The sequence below is a fragment of the Ciconia boyciana genome, chromosome 5 (genome assembly GCF_034638445.1).
Source record: "Ciconia boyciana chromosome 5, ASM3463844v1, whole genome shotgun sequence".
Classification (NCBI taxonomy): Eukaryota; Metazoa; Chordata; class Aves; order Ciconiiformes; family Ciconiidae; genus Ciconia; species Ciconia boyciana.
Window position 1 is genome coordinate 59,604,788 of NC_132938.1, and position 21,687 is coordinate 59,626,474.

The 21,687-nt window shown below is 42.0% G+C and overlaps 1 protein-coding gene and 1 long non-coding RNA gene across 2 annotated transcripts in view; both read left to right on the plus strand.

Moving 5' to 3' along the window:
• LOC140652380 (uncharacterized) overlaps positions 1 to 5,313 on the plus strand; it is a 38,747-nt gene extending 33,434 nt beyond the window's left edge. Inside the window, exon 3 of the long non-coding RNA XR_012042755.1 lies at positions 5,079 to 5,313. This is a non-coding gene — a long non-coding RNA (uncharacterized lncRNA). The remainder of the gene's footprint in view (positions 1 to 5,078) is intronic.
• Positions 1 to 21,687, plus strand: part of MCUB (mitochondrial calcium uniporter dominant negative subunit beta) — a 58,688-nt gene that overhangs the window by 34,240 nt on the left and 2,761 nt on the right. The window contains exons 2-6 of the mRNA XM_072863070.1: positions 14,579 to 14,654; positions 14,949 to 15,119; positions 19,690 to 19,794; positions 20,024 to 20,184; positions 21,034 to 21,237. Coding sequence (XP_072719171.1) covers positions 14,579 to 14,654; positions 14,949 to 15,119; positions 19,690 to 19,794; positions 20,024 to 20,184; positions 21,034 to 21,237 — 717 coding nt within the window. The remainder of the gene's footprint in view (positions 1 to 14,578; positions 14,655 to 14,948; positions 15,120 to 19,689; positions 19,795 to 20,023; positions 20,185 to 21,033; positions 21,238 to 21,687) is intronic.

Consider the following 21,687-nt stretch of genomic DNA (forward strand, 5'->3'; position numbering starts at 1 on the left):
AAGTATGGAGCTGGGTAAGAGGTTCTGTCTTATAATCATTGCATTATAGCAGTCTGCTAGCGTTGGAAGACCAGATGACTACATCCGATATATATTGATGTTACTATGGGCCTGAGGAGAAGAGCAGCAGCAGCTTTTGCCTATTGGTTGCTTGTTCTGTGTGGCATTAAATTCTTGTTTGCTTTAGTGTTAAACGGGGTTCCTAAAAACACTTGGTAAACCCTGCATTTACAGAATGCAGGTACTTGCCCTGTTTGTTGCCTCAGTCTTTCAAATACATGTCCTAAGTGAATTAATGGAGGAAGGGGAAATAGAACAACTCTTAATTGGCTGGAGTTCAAAGGCTTTGGGGTGAAAAGTGAGCAGCTAACATGCAGATTTGCCAACCCCCCTGCGAGGCACGGCGGGCACATCGGAACACAGGTGCTGGACCATCCGGGGCATACAGAGCCTTTCATCTTCTTGTACTGCTTTTAATTGTTTTTCTCATGATAATAAGCTTTAGAAAAAGCCATTAGAAACCTCTACAGGAAATCTTTAGTCCTTCTGTTTGCTTTGCCTGCTCTATAGAAAGGTATAAATGTACAGGCTTGTACAGAGTAAAGACTGAAGCGCAGAGTGATAGTTCAGTGTATCACAGCCAGTATTGGTTGTTGATTTCCAAATATTGCTGTCTGTGTGCTTTGTACTTTCACTCCTATAGGAAGAAGGTGAAAATCAGACTGTGCTGGATTTGATAAGGAATGTTGCAAATGAGTTCAGAGTCACTATTTCAGCTAAGGTATGTTTTTAAAACACTGATGTCAACAGCTGAAACATGGAAGTAGGCAGCTTCAGCAAAGTCACAGCCATTTGATGTTTTTAGATTAAAATAGCTTCTTGAACAGCAATGGGAGAAGATAGACTTCCAAAAGAAAAATAGAAAATAAAGCAAAAATTCTTCTTTTTTTCTTGACATCTGGCAACACTTTGGTGTGTCTGTTCGGGCAATAGCAATGTTTGAGACCTCTGTCCACAAGTATGTTTGAGAGGGATAGGTCCCTAGACAAAAGTCTTAAAGCGCCAGGACATGTTTATCAGGACCTTTGCTGAACTGTTGGGTTAACGAGGCTTCTGCTTGCTCAACAGCATGTCTGTGTTTTGTTTCATGCCAGAACAGCAGCTGGATTTTCTAGGCATCTCTGCTATGGTTACCCTTTTAGCAGGAACGTTGTTGAAGCTACTTCTTCCAGCAAAGCTCTTCCCCAAGAAAACAAATAGATGGTAGTAAGCTTGCCTACTTAGATGAGTTTCATGGTTTTAAAAATATTTACGTAGAGCTCTGATAAGGGACTTTGAACAAAGTTGTCTTCTCAAGTGAAGTGTTGCTGTTGCTACGAGTGTTGCTAAACCCAGCTTATTGCAACTGTTCTGTGAAGTGTGCATAAAGGCTGGAAGCTCTTAAACACATTGGTACTGATACGTTTGTAGTGGCCCCTTTGATCTTGTTGCTTAGAAATGTTTACTTTCTTTGCTTTTGTCTGATTTTTTTTTTTATTATTTATTTCATATTTTCCTGCTGCTAGGATCTATTAAATGGCAGCTCTACAGTTTCTGCCAAACCCTGTTGAAGTTTCTATTAAGTTGTGATCTTAAGTTTGCTGTTGGTTACTGGCTATGGATGTTCTTATAGTATCTGCCCTAGAAATCTTTTTTAATGTTATTAATCAGAAGCTATGGAAAGGGAAAGGATTAGCCTTCTCTGTTTACTTGGCTGTTTATGCCTTTGTTTTCTTTGTTTACTTTCTAACAAGCCTAAAAAAGATATTTTGCACTCCCTGGAAGTAATTTGAGCATCCACAGGCGTGTAACAGCATATAAAGCTGGAATATAAACTAACTACTAAGTTCCTTTTGGAAATTACTTTATAACTATCTGTTGTAAGGAATATAAATCATTGTATCTACATACTAATACCAGCCGCTAACAGAGAAGGACTTTTGATTTGATCTAATCTGTCAGTTCTTCTGTTACTACCTTTTCTTCTTTTTTCTTTTCTTCTTTTTTCTTTTCTTCTTTTTTCTTTTCTTCTTTTTTCTTTTTTCCTTTTTTTCTTTTTTCCTTTTTTCCTTTTTTCTGTTTTTTCTTTTTTTCTGTTTTTTCTTTTTCCTTTTTTTCTTTTTTCCTTTTTTTCTTTTTTCCTTTTTTTCTTTTTTCCTTTTTTTCTTTTTTCCTTTTTTTCTTTTTTCCTTTTTTTCTTTTTTCCTTTTTTTCTTTTTTCCTTTTTTCTGTTTTTTCTTTTTTTTCTTTTTTTCTTTTATCAAAAGAAATTTGTGTTTTCCCTTTGGAAAAGTACCTGTTTACAGCTGCCTGCACAAAACACTGGTTTCTAAGTGTTTGGGCTGGTCTAACTGCAGACCTTTAAAAAAAAAAATTAAAACAAAAAAAAAAAAGACGAACACCAAAACCAATGAAGCAACGGAGATATGGAGATATTTATAAAAACATCATTTTGTGGTCTGCTATGTTAAAATAATTATACAGACAAATCAATCCTGGAAATTTCATGGCAGCAGAAAAAGGAGAAACCTCTCAAATAGTGCAATATTCAGATACTTGCACCTAGATTTGCTCTGAATTATACTGTGACAGACACGGACATAAGACTAAGTACCTACTTTCTGTTACTGTCCTCTGTTGCCTTAGATTTGATCCCTAACATTTTCCTGCCCCTTCAAATAATAATTATTTAATTAAAAGGTCTGTTTGCCCACTATGGGTAGACAAATGGAATGAATCCTTCATGTCTGGCTGAAGTCAAGTGCAGTTCTTCTTGGTCTGCGTTTTCTTGCTGGGACAGCATCCTCTGCGCCAAGGTGACGGGGCTGAGAGCAAGCGAAAGGGGAAGGGCTCTGCCTGCAGCTCTGCCGGTCTCAAGGCTGGGCTGTCGCGGAATGGAGTGAGCGTGCACTTCACTCGTAAGAGAGAAGTAAAAATATAGTTTATTGATACAGAATAGGGAGTTAACAAAGTTCAATGCGACAGTGTTTTAACAAGATTCGATGGCGAGGCACACTTGATTATTTACTGCATAGAGGACAGGGTCAGACAAAACTGTCAGGGAGACCCTCCCGTTGAGTCATGAGGTTCGGAAGGATCCCCTTGCTTTCTAAACTCCTTCTCACAGAGGAGTCTAGGTGCGGCTAGATCCAGTCCTAGTCCCAGACTTGGTCAACGGTTTATGTCTAAAGGATTATATATGTGCAATCAATCCTTTATATCACTTAGCTAAGATTTCAAAGTTTAGCATGCTATTAGTCACTTACCGAGGATCTGTTGCGGCAAGGAATCTCTCAACCTCGAGGAGTAACCTTGAGAGGCGTCCCTGCTCAAGGGGAGATCCTGGCGTGCAGCCCGCTGCTGTGCAGGAGAGCTCAAAGGGCTCTTGGGCTGCTCACTATTTATGGGGATAAGATGATTGACCCATAGTCATATTTGCATGCCGACCACAGGTTTTAGTTTCTTCGGTGGGCGCATTGCACAATAGCCCTAGGCTATTGTGTTGTTATCTGTCTCCTGAATTCACTTTGAGCTGATGCAGCCATCGTGACCAGATGCATCCATTACAATCACCGCTGGTGGTTATCACCTAAGCAGGGTTACAGGAGATAAAGGTCGGGGGGAGGGGAAGCACACCGTCACATGGGCCCACAGAGCTGGTCAAAGGCTGGCACAGGTAGCTCTGGATCTGCAGGTAACACTCTGCATTGCCAAGAAACGTTCCGCTTTTGGGATGATGGTGTTTGCATAGCAGAAATTGCTAGGTGTGCGGAAGTGCTCTTCAAGAGAGAGCAAAATTTCACTACTACTCAGAAGAATAGTGCAGTTAAGTTTTTAGGCAGGGAAAAAATAAAGGTGGGGCAATGGAACAAGGGAGGTGGTTGCTTTGATTTTGCAGGGTATTGGGGTTCCTCATAGCTTGTGGTCAGACCATTGGGAGGTCTGAGAGGGGACAAGGTGGGAAACCTACCCAGTGGGACAGAGATGGAAAAGATTTGCTGGAGAGATGGTTGCTTTGATTTTGCAGGGTATTGGGGTTCCTCATGGCTTGTGGTCAGACCATTGGGAGGTCTGAGAGGGGACAAGGTGGGAAACGTACCCAACGGGATAGAGATGGAAGAGATTTGCTGGAGAGATGGCTAAGTGGGGAATGGAGGGGATGCTGTGGAGAAGAGCCAGCTTTCTCTGCCTGGTGCATTTCAGCAGCTGCACAGCTGGTTCCCTTTCCAAAGTCTGATGAAGCGGATCTGCAGCATGTTACCTGCTAAAAAACTTGCTGAAAAGCTAGGTGAGAGCCGTTGCTGGGAACTTCTCCACTGCTGATAATTCTGACTGACCTTTTTGCACGCATCTGTCAAATACTAATTCTAAGCCCTGAGTCAATCAAATTTCCCAAGCACTTTATTGTTATTCTTTTTTATTAGCCAAGTTCTAAATGCCTTAAGGCATTTGAAATCTGCACAGTTGAGTAAAGAAAAGCCTGGGAAAACAATACTCATAAAAATTAATGGAAGTGCATTCTTGTAGGTGTATAAATGGTTTTATTGTGTTGTGGGGGTAGGGTTATTTATATTGGAAATAGAAGTGTCCATTCTAAATGAAAATGTTGACAAGCAGTTCTGTTTTCTGAGTTACATCATCTTTTTCCTGCGTGCTACAACCTGCCCAGTGCTTTCAGTCTGAAAAGCTCTGTAAGAGAAAAGTGAGAGTTGGCTGTAACTTTGGTAAACCTGTAAGTGCATTCATCTGACTTTGCATCCTTATCTCTCTTCTCTTATCTCATTTCAGCTGAAATTTAAACAACCTTTTTCTTGGCTGGCAATTTGAAGAATTAGTGTTATTCCTAGAGATGAGTTTGAGCATTTTTTTTGAGAGATACAAAAGCAGCTGCATGCATTAAGATACGCTCTTTCCAAGACCTTTGTAGGAAAAGATGCAGCAAGCCCATTTTCTTATCTAATGAGATATACTATAAGCGTATTTTTGAAAGTAAAGTCACTCTTGTTACCCTTAAAGTAAAATTTTGCAACATTTTCCAGGTCAGGATGCCTGTCCCAGAAGGCACAGCACAAGAACAAAGATCCATTCTGTGGGACAAATTAAAAATCCTGTCTGTGCTGGCAAATTAATCTTTTGACCAAGACTGTTGTTGAGGAACAGATGGCACAGCTCTCGAATGTAGGCTTGCTTTTGCGTTTCATAAGGTACAACTACGTTTTCATGCTATAATCCCTCCCTCTCAAAGTCTTACCCCTCTTTGATTTGCAAACTTTCTTCTAGGTCTTGCATCCCATCTTCTGTTCTGAAAATAAAGTTGGGAAGAACAGCAACATTCAGACAACTAGACTGTTGAAACCAGATGAAGATGCAAGATTTCCAATGCTGTAAAACCTTAGACTCAGAGAAGATTTTAGATCTGGTTCTCTTGGTAGGAAAGGAAGGAGAAGAAGGTTTGATAAAATAGTAAGACACAATTCTTGGTGTTCCTAACAATGCACTTGGCCTACGTAATTGTCTTATTTTTAGGCCTGTCCTTATGCTTGCTTGGAAGTCTGCTTGCTTTGAAAAGCAAGGATTATCTCTACCTTCAGAGTAGTCCCCAGAAGACACTGCAGGCAGGAGATGGCAGCTGGCATTCATCCTTCTTGTCTCCTTGGCACTTCCTGGTGTTGCTTCTTTGCTGTGAGGGGTCACCATCGTTGAAATCATGCTTTTGGATAGAGGAGGGCGAGGCTTAATTTCAGCCTGCTTTAAATGTCAGTGTTTTCAGCATCTATTTTTATGGCTCATAAAACCGATACAGATGCAAATCCAGGTGCTTCCCTAGATACCCGGAGCTCTGCATCCTCAGCTGCCCAGTGGAGAGTCAGATGACCTTGGTGACATACAATGTGCGAAGAGGGACTTTGCCCCCTGTGATGATCCATGACTTGCAGGGGCTGCATAACAGCTTCTCTGCCCTACCTGCACGTGCTGAGTGGAGTGGGGGGTGCACGGGGAGGAAGAGTTTGGGCAGGGAGTGGGTGAGACAGCACGAAGGAATAGTGAGCAGAAGTCAAGCAGAGGATGCGCCCTTGCTCAGTGGAAGCTGGGAGGAAGGTCTCCCTGGCGAAGCCCTGCTGCAGTGGTGGATTTGACCAGCTGGGCCTTCACAAGAGAGGTTCTTGGTGGCCAGTCGCCTTGATGTGCTTCTCATCACAGCTGTCACTTTGATCATTGGTAGTGTTTGGCTGGCTGCTTAAATCTAATGCCAGCTGTTCTTGGAACCTGAGCAGAGGCAGGAAATGAAAGATCATCAGGGATGATAAAGGCACAAAGAACAACAGGCATGTGAAACCAAACTGACTGCTTGTGCTCTTTTTTTTTTTTTTTTTTTTTTTTTTTTACAGTGCTGTAAGGCAAGTGAGTTTTGAAGGAAAGACACATGAATGCTGTATTGCTCTTGCTTCTTCAAGATCACCAGAACATGTATACTCATGTTGAAACTACTGCTTTGCTGCAAGAGACCTCTTGGTTACTTTTTTAAACTTTGATTTGTACTGAGGAAAGGGTTAAAAATACTGTGGATTTTGAATAAGCTGTAGGGCTGAAATGTAAATGTTGCAGTGCAGTTCTTGTAGTGCCCTATGGAGCAGCTGGGAGAAGGTATTCACTGCATAGTCCATATTAAGACAGGAAAGCTGTGTCACAGGAAAATAAGAAAATGTCATCTTTTTTTTTTTCTTTCTTTCCTCTAGGAAGGAGAAATATATCCTGAATGCTCTCAATTGTCAGAAGTATCTTCCCTGGCTGAAACTGTTACTGTTACTAGGTCTAGGGGTATTACGGCAGAATGAGTGATGTGTCTGTTGCAGGGGTTTTGTTTGTTTAATTTAAATTGGGCTTCCAGAGGATGTTGCTAAATCTGAGTGATGTGCCTTGAAACTGCTGTTTGTATTGAGGCTGTTGTTGCATGGTCATCTAAATCGGTTCTAGGACCAGTGGAGAAACAATTAAAATCCTTTCAGTGTAAGCAAAGACAAATTACTGAAAAGTTAATGAGAGAGAAGTTGTTTCTGGAGCTCAAATGGGCACTTGCAAGATGATTGTAGGCGGTTGTTAGGTCTCCTGATGTCTTCTTTTCCTACTCATGTGGGATTGCTTATAAAAACAGCACAGAAATTTAACAGCAGATATTTCCAAAATGGCCTTGGTGACTCAATTTAAAAAGGGAAATACCTTATGTGTAGTTATTGTAAACTTGGTCTGAATACTGATTCATTTTTGGTAATCTTGGTTGTGCAAGATCTGCAAACTCAGTAGACTGTGACAGCACCTGCTTTTTTTCCTCCTTTCCCTTGGTTTTAAGCCTTTCTGAAAAGTCTGTAGATAGTTTATTCTGACATTGCAGATTGTTAATCTATAATTAATAATTGCTCGGTTTGTTCCCCTTGGAGAATCAGACAGGAGCTGACATCATTCACATGCAGAGAACTTCTAGGTGTGTTTATTAGAGATAGAAAAACATATAAGTCAATATGGAAATTATAAATACCTATTCATAGTACATGCCCTCACTGAACAGTGGCTAACACATACGTACCTGCCCTCATTTTCCTCCTGCTCCAGACAAGCAAGCAGCATCTAGAGAGGTGGCTTGTCTGTCCCTCTCCTTCACAAGCTGGGCAAGATCAGCGCGTGGGGAGAACGATGCATACCAGGGATGTTGGCTCATCTAGTGACACTTAGAAAGAGAGGCCCCAAAATTCATTTTCAGGCATTCCAACTACTAGTTTCCCTCATGATTTTTCTCCCTTCTGTTCCCTTCCCCCAGTCCTTCTCCAGCAGCTGTGTGAAGGGAGCTGTGCCGGGTGTTGGATGACCACTCCAGGAGATAACTGAGCTCTCCTCTCCTGCCGAGGGAAAAACTGTAACATTATATTACTGTTGAAAAGCACACTGCAAGATACATTTTAATTAGAATGTGTTTTGCTGCAGTGTAATTAAAATAAGGGTAAAAAGCTTATGTTTAGTGGAGTAGTGTGTTTTATTATTGTGCTTTTCTATTTCAGATTCTTATCATTGCCTTAGAGAGAAGGAAATGAGAATATGGGAGACCACAGCATTCATAGTAACAGTCTGCGGTGGTAATTTTTTGTGAAGGCTGCTTATGAGTTTGACTTGAGGCATTATCAACAGCATCTCACGCTAGAGGAATATAATACTTCAGTTGTAGTATGCATGGCACTTCAAGAAGAGCGCAGACGGAGTTCAGCTGACTCTGTGTCTTTTGGTTGGAATGAAAAGCTTTCCACTAGTAAATGCAAATTAATGGGGACTTGAATGTTGAAGGAGCATTACGTTATTTTTGCTGTTGAAATAACAAACGAAAACTACCAAATCTTCTGAGATTTATGTAAGCAAAGTCAAAACAGCTTCAAATATGTGATTGTTGGCTAGCTGCATTTTGATTCAGATTTTTTACAACATTTTGGTATGGCGAGTCAAAATGAAATAAATCATTAGTCAAAAATAATAATTCCATGCTCTCAGAAAGTCTCCTAATGACATATTTTTGTAGAATTCCTTTTTCAAGGTCACTTTTTCATGAGAAAAAATATTTTTACTTCTTGCTCTCCCCTTCCCACCCACATTACAATTTTCCACAGAACAGAAGTCATGGTTCCTGATGAGGTTTCTATTTGCATATGCAGTACTGAGGAAGATCAGAGGCTTTCATACCAGCTCATATATACTGATGATGATACCAATTTCTTACACATAACTGGTCACACATAAATTTGAGCTTAAGTTTGCAGCAACGGTCACTCAACATCATACGAGATTGCTTATTTGGAACAGCTAACTCCAGAAAATGCAATGTAGGTAGGTTCAGTGGTTTGCCACTCTCCAAAGTGAAAAATGCAGTATTGCTATTCCTGTCTCTCCCACCCCGCATGTCTGGCTGCTTGATTTTCCAGCTCAGTTATGCTGCTACATTAGTCCCTAAAGCTGTGCTGTAAACCAGATCATTGAAATTTCCACTCTGACTTTTAACAGTGGCAGCTTCTCTGCTATTAGAGACAGGAGGTACCTTTAAGAGAGGAAGTACTTCTTTAAACTGGATATATATTTTCTGTTTTACACCAACCGGTATATTTTAATGGAATATATTGGATTATTTTTATCACAATTATCACTCTGTGCCTTAAATTCTTATGAGTTTTCACTCCTAGAGTCCATGCCTTGAACTTAGTCAAGAGATCAAGGTCACTGTGGCTGACTGCTGCTCCCAGGTGTTTTGTGTTAGGAAGCAGATACAGCTGAGGGAGAGAGGGTGTTTCACAGCTAAATGCTGTTCACAAGCCTTTGGCCCAATTCCAGAACATAGCTGTGATTGCATGAGAGGTGTTTTAGCCAGATGTCCTGCCATGTGTGTGTTTGAGTTGCAGAATGATGTAGAATAGCTTTCTTTAGCCTTTGTGTGGTTAGATGAATTAGCCAAGAGATGCGGGTACTGGCATATAAAAGAGTTAGTAGTATGCTGTCCTCCGTACAGTATCTCAGAGTTAAAGTTGTGATGCAGTTAATTCAGGATACATTCCTTCTATTCCAGCTCTCACTGATGTTACTATGAGGGCAGTCTCGTTGGTTTGATCCTGTAGTTCAAGTCTTCCTTTTAGCTGCGGTGGTTGCTGGCTTCATTTCTTTTCCAGTGGCAGGGTGGGGGTCATTCCAAGCACCTTGAAAGGGGCACAGTGATTTGGCTGTAGGGTGCAAGCTAATGGTTTAATAACTTCACTGAAACTGGAGATTTAAATCTGAAAACATAGGGAGAAAGTTAACTCAGCCCTTCATGCTTCCCAGCTAATCAACCTAGAGCTTGTATGGAAAGAGTTCATTATTTGGAACTCCGTTCAACTCCATGGCTCAGTGGCTTTTGCTTTTCTTATACTTCACATATTCTTTGCAGGTGATTTTAATGGGTAGGCTGCATTAATAGACAATCTAAAAAAGAAAAAAAAAGCTTCAGTATATAGAGATTCATTCAATGGATCATGAATGGTAAATGTCAAAGTCTAAAGAATAACAGAATCAAATACTTTAAAGATCTTATTTCAATAAATGGAATTTAATAAAATAAGTATTTAAAACTTAATATATTTAATAGATCTAAATCTTTAAATATATTAATATGTATTAATTGTTGAATGAGCAGTACAGAGCTCATTCAACAGAGCAGAACAGAGCTGGCAGATCTTTAAGGATGCTTTCCATAAAGTGCAAGAGCTCTCAGTCCCCAGATGTAGGAAATTAGGCAAAGAAGGGAAGAGACCAGCATAGCTGAGTCGAGACATGCTGGTCAAACTAAAGAGCAAGAGGGAACTGCACAGGCAGTGGAAGCAGGGACAGGTAACCTGGGAAGAGTATAGGGACGCTGCCTGCTTGTGTAGGGATGGGGTCAGGAAGGCCAAGGCGCAGCTGGAGCTGAACTTGGCAAGGGATGCAAAGAATAACAAGAAGGGCTTCTACAGGTATATCAACCAGAAAAGGAAAGTTAAAGAAAGCGTAGCTCCACTGATGAACAAGAATGGTGACTTAGCCTCAACAGACGAGGAGAAGGCTGAGGTACTCAACAACTTTTTTCCTTCGGTCTTCTCTGGCAACCACTCTCCTCACCCCTCCCGAGTCAATGGACAACATGTTGGCAACCAGGGGGGTAAAGCCCCTCCTACTGTAAGGGAAGATCAGGTTTGTGACCACCTGAGGAACCTGAACATATATATAAGTCTATGGGACCTGATGAGATGCATCCCAGAGTCCTGGGGGAATTGGCTGATGTAGCTGCCAAGCCACTCTCCATGATATTTGAAAAGTCATGGCAGTCAGGTGAACTCCCTGGTGACTGGAAGAAGGGAAACGTTGCACCCATTTTTAAAAAGGGTCGAAAGGATGACCCTGGGAACTACTGACCTGTCAGCCTCACCTCTGTGCCTGGGAAGATCATGGAACAGATCCTCCTAGAAGCTATGCTAAAGCACATGGAGGACAGGGAGGTGATTCAAGACAGCCAACATGGCTTTACCAAGGGCAAGTCCTGTCCGACCTAGTGGCTTTCTACGATGGAGTTACCACATCAGTGGACAAGGGAAAAGCAATGGATGTCATCTATCTGGACTTCTGAAAAGCCTTTGACACGGTCCCCCACAACAGTCTTCTCTCTAAATTGGAGAGATACGGATTTGATGGGTGGACTGTTCAGTGGATAAGGAATTGGTTGGATGGTCGCATCCAGAGGGTAGCGGTCAACGGCTCAATGTCCAGATGGAGATTGGTGATGACGGGTCCGTACTGGGACCAGTGCTGTTCAATATGTTCATCAGTGGCATTGACAGTGGGATCGAGTGCACCCTCAGCAAGTTTGCAGATGACACCAAGCTGAGTGGTGCAGTTGACACGCCAGAAGGACAAGATGTCATCCAGAGGGACCTGGACAAGCTGGAGAAGTGGGCCCATGTGAACCTCATGAGGTTCAACAAGGACAAGTGCAGGGTCCTACACCTGGGTCAGGGCAATCCTTGGTTTCAATACAGGCTGTGGGATGATGTGATCGAGAGCAGCCCTGCGGAAAAGGACTTGGGGGTACTGGTGGACAACAAGCTGGACGTGAGCCAACAATGTGCACTCGCAGCCCAGAAGGCCAACCGTATCCTGGGCTGCATCAGAAGAAGCGTGGCCAGCAGGTCGAGGGAGGTGATTCTGCCCCTCTACTCTGCTCTGGTGAGACCCCACCTGGAGTACTGCGTCCAGCTCTGGAGCCCTCAGCACAAGAAGGACATGGAGCTGTTGGAGCGAGTCCAGAGGAGGGCCACGAAAATGATCAGAGGGATGGAACACCTCTCCTGTGAAGAAAGGCTGAGAGAGTTGGGGTTGTTCAGCCTGGAGAAGAGAACTCTCCAGGGAGACCTTATAGCAGCCTTCCAGTACTCCAAGGGGGCCTATAGGAAAGATGGGGACAGACTTTTTAGCAAGGCCTGTTGTGACAAGACAAGGAGCAATGGTTTTAAACTAAGGGAGGGCAGATTTAGACTGGATTTAAGAAAGAAATTTTTTACAATGAGGGTGGTGAAGCGCTGGAACAGGTTGCCTAGAGAGGTAGTGGATGCCCCATCCCTGGAAACATTCAAGGTCAGGTTGGACAGGGCTCTGAGCAACCTGATCTAGTTAAAGATGTCCCTGCTCTTGCAGGGGGGGTGGACTAGATGACCTGTAAAGGTCCCTTCCAGTCCAAAGCATGCTATGATTCTGTGAATGCATTGTTTCCTCCATAAGCAGAGTAGATACCCAAATTCACCAAATCGGGGCTTTGAGCAACCTGACCTAGTGGACAGTATCCCTGCCCATGGCAGGGGGGTTGGAAACTAGATGATCTTTAAGGTCTCTTCCAACCAAACCCATTCTATTATTCCATGATTAAAAAAAAAATAAATGAAGGAACCTTCCAATACAAGCATGGAGCAGTTCCGTGCCTGAGGCGAGTTGGAAGATAGTTATCTAAACGTTAATTGCAAAGCTACGTATCAGGTGCCTGTAAAAAAAAATTAGTTCCTTAAATATATCCCTCAGAAGAAACAAACAACACAGTTGCTGTTAGATTCAAGGCTATTGAGTATTACCGTGGACTGTTCTAATTGGTGTGTTTCAGGGTCTTTTGTGGAAAAACAGATCATGTGTTGAACCTTGTCTCCCTACTGCTGGGCTGTATATTTCTAAATGTTTTGTGAGTGTAGGTGCCCCCTGTAGATGGGGTGAGAACTGGTGAGCTGGGCTGTGTGTCCTGCTCTGCTCCAGGGACAGTCTCTTGCACGCTTAGTGTCTACTTTTTTTTTCTTTTTTTTTTGCCAATGCTCTTGTGTTTAAGGTATTTTGCTATTTAGTCTAGGTTTCTGAGTGCCTTTGACACCAGAAGATTACAATACACAAATTTCTCAGTGTTGAAAACTCCCAATGTGATTCATTTTATTTTCTTTAAATCCTGAAAAGTGCTTGTTCCAGGTAGAAAGCTAGGGTAAGGTCGGCATCTTTGAAACACACAGTTTTATTTTTTACAGGTGAATTCTTTATTTAACCTAATAGGATATTCCTATCCAGACAGTCAAGCTTGTGATTCTTTAAAAACAAATAAATGACATGAACGTGGTGAGCAGTGCTTGGCAAACTGAATGGGCAGAGGCCTCTTGCATTTGTAGCTTTCCTTTCCTGCCTTGTCGAAGGAGATTAGCTTGCAGACTGTGGAATGTTGTGGTCTTCAGAAAGATGAGCTATAAAAGCTCACCAGAGGGAGAATGGGTCCTTGTCATCTCTCCCCACACTGTTTTCCACTTGCCCCAGCTATCATATTTCAAACCCCATGCTTTGGTCCAGCCCACGCCCAATTTTGTAACCGCTTAGTCAGGGATGTGATTTCCCTTCCTACTTCTGCCTGTTACACTTAGTTTATAGCAGTAATGCCTGCTTTGTGGGAGCCACTGCAACAAAATTATTCCTCTCCCTGTGCAGGGGGGCTAGCTGTAGAAGCAGAGTACTTTTGTGTTGGAGCAGTTGCATCTTCCACAGCGTGGCTGGACTGCTTTAAGTACATGGGTCTAATCAGAGCAGTTTGTCTTCTCTGTTTTGACATGGCCATGTTGAAGCGTCTTGATGGTTCTCACCAGTGTCCCTGGAAGGGACGGGCTTGGGAGCGTGACTGTGCAGGTTCAAAAACCTGCTGTCAGCACTGTCCAGGGTGTAGGGGATACTTGGTGCATCTGGGTGCGCCTCCTTTGAGGTGGTACCAGAGCCTGGTGGTGCTGTTGCAGCAGCATCTCAGCTGCAGTTGAAACAGCCATTCAGATCTAAAAAATAAAAAATCTTCCATACTTTGGCAAGCCGCATTGTTGTTGTTAACACCATGATGTCAATAGTTAACTTTTGGTATATGTTATATAATGACGAAGCAAAGGGGAGTGACCTCAGTCTGCACTGGCTTTTATTTTATTTGAGATTATGAAGAGTGCCATTCTGTTTATGATTCAGCAGTAAAAGACTTCACTGAAACCATGCACACTGTTTTAAGTTATGCTGCAGACTCTGAACTGCTGCAGAACACTTCTGCCTTCAGGCACCATGATGTAGAGATCTTTCAAGTGGCTGTTTTTGGGGTGGAGGAGAGGGCTTATTGTGAGAGTTGCATGAAGCACTTCAGAAACGCTGCCTTTTTTTTTTCCCCCCCTTTCTTTCCTTCCCCTTTCCCTTTTTACTTGAGTTCTTTACACTATGCTAGACAAAAAGTTAAACTACGGGCAATACCTTAATACCCTTGGCAATGTTTATGCTTTCTATAACAATGGTTCCATCTTTTAAATAGAAATCAGTAAGCGAGGGGTTTTTCTTCAGAAGAACACCTCTGCTGTCAAATCACACAGAAGCAGATCACTGTGACAGGCAGGGTGCTGCCTTTGACCAGATAAATCTTGCATCCTAACCTTTCTGAAGCAAGCTCCCTGTGTCCGTGCTGCAGGTGCGGCTGTGGAGGCCCGCCGGAGCCTGGAGGGGCCGGGAAGGAGCACCGTACAGCACGCTGGTGCCATCTGATGGTAAGCTTGCCCAGCAGGTTTTCCCCCTTCCCATCGATGTCAACAAGCTTTTCATTTATTTTGTGGGAGTAGGGGGAGATGACATTAGTTGCATGGTTTTTTTAATATATATATCTCTCTCTATATATCTCTCTCTCTCTCTCCCAGAAATAGAAGTACTGTACTCATTAAAGAACTCTAGAATGTTTTGTGTGGTTTTCTTTATTCATCCTGTGTTTTAAAAACATCTTTTAAATTAAACTATAACTTACAATATGACTTTTTCACTTAGTTTTCTTTTCTGCCCTCCCCCAGAAGTAACTATTAATTACAGACATGGCCTTCCTGTGGTAACTCTTACGCTGCCCACAAGAAGTGAACGCTGTCGGTTCACTGTTAAGCCAATGGTGACCACCGTAGGGGCATTCCTGCAGGATGTGCAGAGAGAAGATAAAGGAATTGAGAGGGCGGAAGTCTTTGCAACAGGTATCTTACATTTCTGTTGTTCCTCACAATGAATACATTCCTTTTCAAATGGACTGTACTTCTCCCCTGAAGCACGAGTTCAGTCCTCCATCAGGTTTAGCATTGTTGCTGTTGGGGTAGTTCTTGAATGCTTCTAGGGTTTATTGGTGTTTCAAATTTAATATCTGAGTCCTCTTGGAAAGGCTGATTAAAAATGCAAAATTGGACATATTGCTGTAACCTTCCTTATATTCCAGAAGTGTCCTCTATTATCTTTTTCAGGTAGCTTCTCTTCATAATGCTGTCTTTAAATAAGTGTCTCTCTTCTGGTTTCCTTGGTATCTTTTTCTTTCCTTGTCCTCCATGATCATTCTTAAAGACAACCAGAGCTGGAAGACATCACATCTTGAATGTGATGTCTGCCAGTTATTCAGTGTTACCCAGAGCTGGAAGAATCTGTTTGCCTTACTACAAACTTGAACTCACATGAAAAACTTACTGAGAGCTAAGCAACCAGATAATATGTGCAATGATAAAGGGCAGCTTTTTGAGACTTGGAGGAGGTTTCATTCATCAGCTGGAGTACAGTACTTTGGGGCCCTTGGGTTAAAAAGCAAAAGCTATACTGGTATGTTAGCATTGATGTGGTCTTTCCTCCTTGTAGCATACTGTTTATCCCATTGTCGCAAGTCTTCAGGTAATTTTCTCAAGCTCTGCTCACTGTTTTCAGGTGTTTTGTCTCTTTGGTCTGCCTGTTGATAAAAGCTAACATCCAGTTAGTTAAACTGGTTTTTCATTTTATTTCCAAGACAACTTGGTTTGTATTTTGGCAGTGCTTTGTAGTTTTTCCACAGCAATTCTGAAAAGTCTTGCAACCCTTGTCCTGGTCCTAGAGAAGGACTCAATCTCAAAAGTGGAACTGAGATGTAGCTTTCTTGTCTGAATCTGGTAGAATAGGTACTTGAATTTGGCTAACTAAAAGCATCTAGTTCTTCCCTTCCCCTCTCACCCTCCTAGAAAGAAAGAAAGAAAAATAGGACAGCTACATCCCTGTAGAAAGATTTCTTTTCCATCAGGTAACACATAAACAGAAGAAAGGATGGGGTCAAGGAAAATTGGTCCAAAGGTTCATAACTGAGTGCATTTGTAATGTTCCCTTTCTTCCTGGTTGATATTACAGAGGGCTGCAGGGACTTTTAAAGGGACTGAAAATAGATTGATGCTGCTAGCAGATCAGGAAGCCACAGATCTAGGAGAAGCTACTTTAGTTGCCTTTGAGAGCACATTTAATAAAACAGGAAAATACCCCAGAGAGCAATGTATTTATATCTTCTAGAGCAATGAGATGTAATCTGGGTGGATCCCAGTGTGCGCATGAGCTTCATGTACACAGGAACTTTGAGGTTGGTTTTTTTTTTTTTTTTAATGCTGTGTCTGCTAGGCAGGAAAGGTAGAAAATTCTCTTGAAAAAGATTATTTTGTAAGAGACTCTTGTATCTTCAGAAGCCACTGTAACAAAGGTCATTGTCAGCAGCTCGCCTTCCCCTTAACATGGAAGTTTTCACTAAAAAGGATTTCTTACTGGGGTGAGGCAGGGCTAGCCAAGAACATGCGCCAGCAAACTGTTGACCTCTGAGTACTACTATCTGTGCAGAGACATCCGTGACAGAGGTATTTGTGATTCACTGCTGAATCCCCTTCTTCTATGGTATGTCAGCAAAAGCTAACAACTCATTCTGTTTCAGTGCAAATATCGGTCCCATTTGAAATGTAAGATAATTTCTGTAAGAAATCTACAAGTCTGGCATTTTTGGCATGGACTGGCAGCAGGTTCCAAAGTAGAAAGGAATTTGGGCCATTTTCACTTTGTCTCATCTGCTTAACAGCCCCTCCCTCCCCCCCAACTTTGAAATAGAAACATTGACCACTTTGATTAAAACAATGACTGTTAAACAGTTCTCTGCTCTGTATTTTTCAAGTGCTGGGCAATTGTAATGTTAGAGAACAGCTTAGATGTTTAATTTATTAGGAAACGGATACTGTAAAGAGAAACTATTGGTCAAGTACTGAGAGTTTAATTTAAACATTTATTATTAAAGAAAAATTATGAAGCCTTGATTTAGTGCAGACACTTCTTCTGTGTCATTTAGCCGTTAAATGAAACCTAACCTTAATTGAAAGCATTAGTGCTGTGTATGATGACTCACTTTAATTTTCTGTTGATTCGATTTTGGTCCTGGAAAACTGTAGGCAAAAAATGGCCGTTGGTCCACATTTGAACACTTGTGCTTAGGTATAGGAAGGCAAGTAGCCTTTTGCTGAATGCCTGTGGGGAATTTTCTAAAATAAAACACTTCCCTTCCCCCCAGACTTTTCTGCTTTTTAGTTAGGAAAGGTTGGACAGGTTAATAAATCAGTGTTGTATCACATCCAGAACAAAGGGCCTGTCTGGCACTTCTTTTGAAAAGCATTTTTTGCTTAAATGTCACTTTATAAATGTCACCTTTAATAATTTACATGCAAATGAGCTTTGATGTTCTATTACACTGTAAAAAAAAAACAGAGTGGATGGGTACATTAAAATTTCAGCTTTTGGATTGAAAGTGATAGCCTTCCAGGTTTGCTTTGCTACCCACACAGAGTGGGTCGGGGAGCCAGCTGGTGTGTTAGCTCATGGAGTTCAGTAGTCTCAGCCTCAGCAGATGGGGCCTGAGAACAGAGTTCCAGTGAATAAATAATTGCAGGTGTGGGGTTATCTATGGTGCCTATGGTAGTGGGCATGTGGGGACAGATGGAGGAGCTGGGCCAGCAGCACTGTGACAAATATTTACATACAAATATCTTCATATTTTGTAGCCTGATCATTATTCATCTCACGAGTAAAGCTTTCCACCACTCTCCACCCCTTGGCAGGGGCAGGGGAAGATGCCCTTTTTATGTGTAGGAAATGAAGACCAGGTCAAACAGCTGCCGTGGAGCAGCTGCTCTGTGGCTTTTGAACCCCACATGCCACAGCGGTGTGTCCAGCAGCAATGGTGTGCAGCTCCAGGGGTTCTTGGGCCACCTGAACCCCCTGGGGGGTCTGGTTTTACTGTGTGGCTCTGGGATCTGCTGGACTTGGGCCAGTGAGAGCTCCAGGGATCCACGTTACATGTTGCTGCTAATGACTCCGGGAGCTCCTTTTTGGTGTCTTCAGCTCCCTCTGGGATGTGATGTGTTCCTTTGCATCTTAGATGCGGTGAGGTGCGGTGGACGGTGAAGTAAAGTGGAATATGAAAGCCAGCAGGCAGGAAGAGTAGTAATATACTAAAGAAAAGAGGTTATTTACAAACTTCAGGCCCCTTTAAACAGGGAAACAAAAAGCAGAGATGGGACAAAACACATCTTTTACTTTTCAGCAGAGGTTTTAGATTACATCTGCCTTTGTGTATTGAATGTAAAATAGGAAAGGATCCATTTCTCATTTGGATGCAGCTGTTTTTCCTGTTGTTCAAGAAATTGGAAATGTTGCCAGAGTACTAATCTTGCACGATCTGCTGTGTTGAGAATGCCCTGGGAAGGGCTGCAGTACATCCATGATGTTGGATGAGAGCCTGTTCACATATTGAAGTTGTGGTCCATCTACCAGTGGCAAATCTTTTCTAAGCCCTAGGCAGACACAGATACCGCCTTTTGGGTGAAAGGGCCTTTTGCAAAGAAAAATGGTAGAGAGGGAATGAAAAGAAGGAACAAATATAAAGGCAGATTAAAATCTTCAACAACCAGCTTTCCTGATTGAATGTCACAGTTGCCCCCTTGTCTCTGATTTTAAGTCATTGAAAATAGATATTATTTTTTTTTCTCAGCCTGTTCTCTGTGTTGTTGATGGGGTAGCATTCATGTAAATTTTTGCATAAAAAAGAAAAGTAGAAGAGGGTTCTCCAGAGCTTTTTAGACTAATGCTTCTGTGGCTCCTGGTCTGCCTTGTACTAGACCGTCTAGCTATCTACATCTTAACTCCCAGTCACAACTGATACTGAAACAGAGTGATTGCAAGTACCATTAATAAAAATCTGAACACCACTACTGACAAGAATTGCTCCTTTTGACTAGAAGAGCTTGTTTAAAGAAAGACATAAATCTATGTCTTTCTTTACAATAAATCTGTAACTGATGATGAGGTCTTTGAAGGTCTTTTAATTTCCTAAAACCCTTTGTCCTAGTGAAGATGCAAACTTGTGTGTGGATGGAAAAACAAAAATGCAGATCTTTATGTTGCAATTTGTTGCTGTTTTATGCAAGACTTCTTTTTCTTCTGCCCTCCCCTTCCCAATGGGTCAATACTAGTCATAATTGTAACACAAGAAAATGCAAGTCTGCTCATAGTAGTGGCAAGTCTGAATGACACTGCTCTAGCCGCTGCTAGAGAAAGCATTCAGGCACATGCTCTGCGTTGATGTGTTCCTCTTCAGTATCAGTTACCAGATTTACTAGAAGTACAGTTCCCTTCCAAACATTAATAAAGAACTCTAGCACTTTTCCAAAGGGATATCAGCTAACGTTTAAGAGTCGTTATGATAAATGATTTAGAACTTAAATCTTTCTTCTGCAGATGGTAGCAAGGTCTCTGATGCAACCTTGATGGAGGTCTTATTGATGAATGACTTTAAACTTGTTATCAACAACACAGCGCACAGTGTGTCACCTCCTGTAAAAGGTAAGAGCGATCCTTAATAACTCTGATTATCTCCCTTCATCTAGTGAAAGGCATGGGAAGTATCAGAAAACTGGAACCTGTCTGGAGAAAGGAATTGCTCTCTCTCTCTCTCTTTTTTTTTTTTTTTTTTTACAATTGGATGGACCTGCTTTTTGGGGTTGGAGGTGGGGAGAGAATGCAGAAGGGTAGGCTCTTGAAATGTTCTATATGACAAACATTTTCTTTTCAGATAAGTTGAGTAGTGAGCATACTACTGAAATGGAAGATATAAAATCCTTGGTTCACAGACTGTTTGTGGCTCTACATTTAGAAGATCACCAGATCAGGAAAGAGAGAGAATTGCTACAGAAACTGGACCATCTGAAAGAAGAGCTGCTGCCTCTTGAACAGGTTGGAAAGTGGGGTTGCTTTTTTTTTTTTTTAAACTCAAAATCATTTCCTTTCATCAAGAGTTAAGTCCTGTGACAGAAAAAAATCAGCATGAATGGCTAGGGTGTATCTGTTTTGTTATGCAAATTAGGTTTAATTCAAATATAATTCGAATTATTTTCAATTCAGTTCTTTTCCCTGCTGTTATGCATGTGCCCTGGGTAGAAACCACAACACCTGGAGAAAGCTGAAATGAACAAGCCTCAGCATGACTAGTATTGGGATTGAATGTCCTCTTAGTCACCTGTTGCTCTGTAGTTCTGAATACCTATTACAGAAAAAACAGTAGTGAGGTAGAAATCATCTGTGGCTTAGGCGAGGGTTTTCTGTATCACCAAGGCAGCAAGGCATATTGTTGGGACTGATGGTTGCCATAATCCAAGAAGGGAAGGTATGAACATTGATCTAGGGCGTCTAGGGCAGGCTAAGCTAACCCAGCAGGAGGGGAGGAAGCCAGAAAGAGCCTGACAAAGTGGACAATCTTTTCCTTGGCTTCAGACCCACTTTATGAGGACTAGCCTCAGCATTAACCAGACCTGCCTTGAATGGTAAATGGAAATCCAGTAGACATAAATCCCTAGCAGTGGGAAGGGGAGATTAAAAGCAGCATTTCTTGATGCAGAACAGCCAGGAGATCTGGTTGCCCTTGGATTTCAGCCCTTTTCTTTCTTGGCAGGGTAAGTCTGTAAGAGGAGCCAGTAAAAGAGCCTGAAAAAGGATCTAGCCCAGCAGGGGAAAGCATAGTTGATGAGCCTCTCATCAGTTGCACTCATGTTTGCTTGAACACATTTCTATATTTCTTTTCCTTAGATGAAAGCCAGAATCGCAGAGAATGCAGATGCAAAGACCTCCAGGCTTCTATGGGTTGGCTTAGCTCTGATGTCAACACAAGGGGGAGCGTTGGCATGGCTCACGTGGTGGGTCTATTCGTGGGACATCATGGAGCCAGTCACATACTTCATCACTTACGGGAGTGCCATGGCTTTCTATGCCTACTTTGTTCTTACTAAACAGGTAACATCTTGTAAATGTTTGGGCTCTGATAAAAATATAATTCAGTAAGTAGCCTTGCCATCAGATAGGGACTTGTTTGATCCCTAATGGGGCTGGATATGAACATTATATTATGCGAAGTCAAGCTAGGTACTGTTACACCTGAACTGCAGACCAGCTGCTGAGCAGAACTACTATCTGTAAGATTTCATAACCTAGGGAATGAAAAGTGATGAAAGAAGTCCCTCCTTTTATTTTAAATTTTTGTAGATCACTTTGAATAGTAAATGGCACCTTGCTCATTGCTGTAAAGGGAGAGCAACTAGTAGTGCCGTGCCAGCTTGTGAACGCTGCCTTACAGCAGGCCAGGAAGCAAATCATTGAACAGTAGCTTTTATTTGCTGGAGTTTACGTATAAACGGTGCAGAGTGCTAAACAGTTTGGAAATCTGGCAGTTGCATTATTGAAATA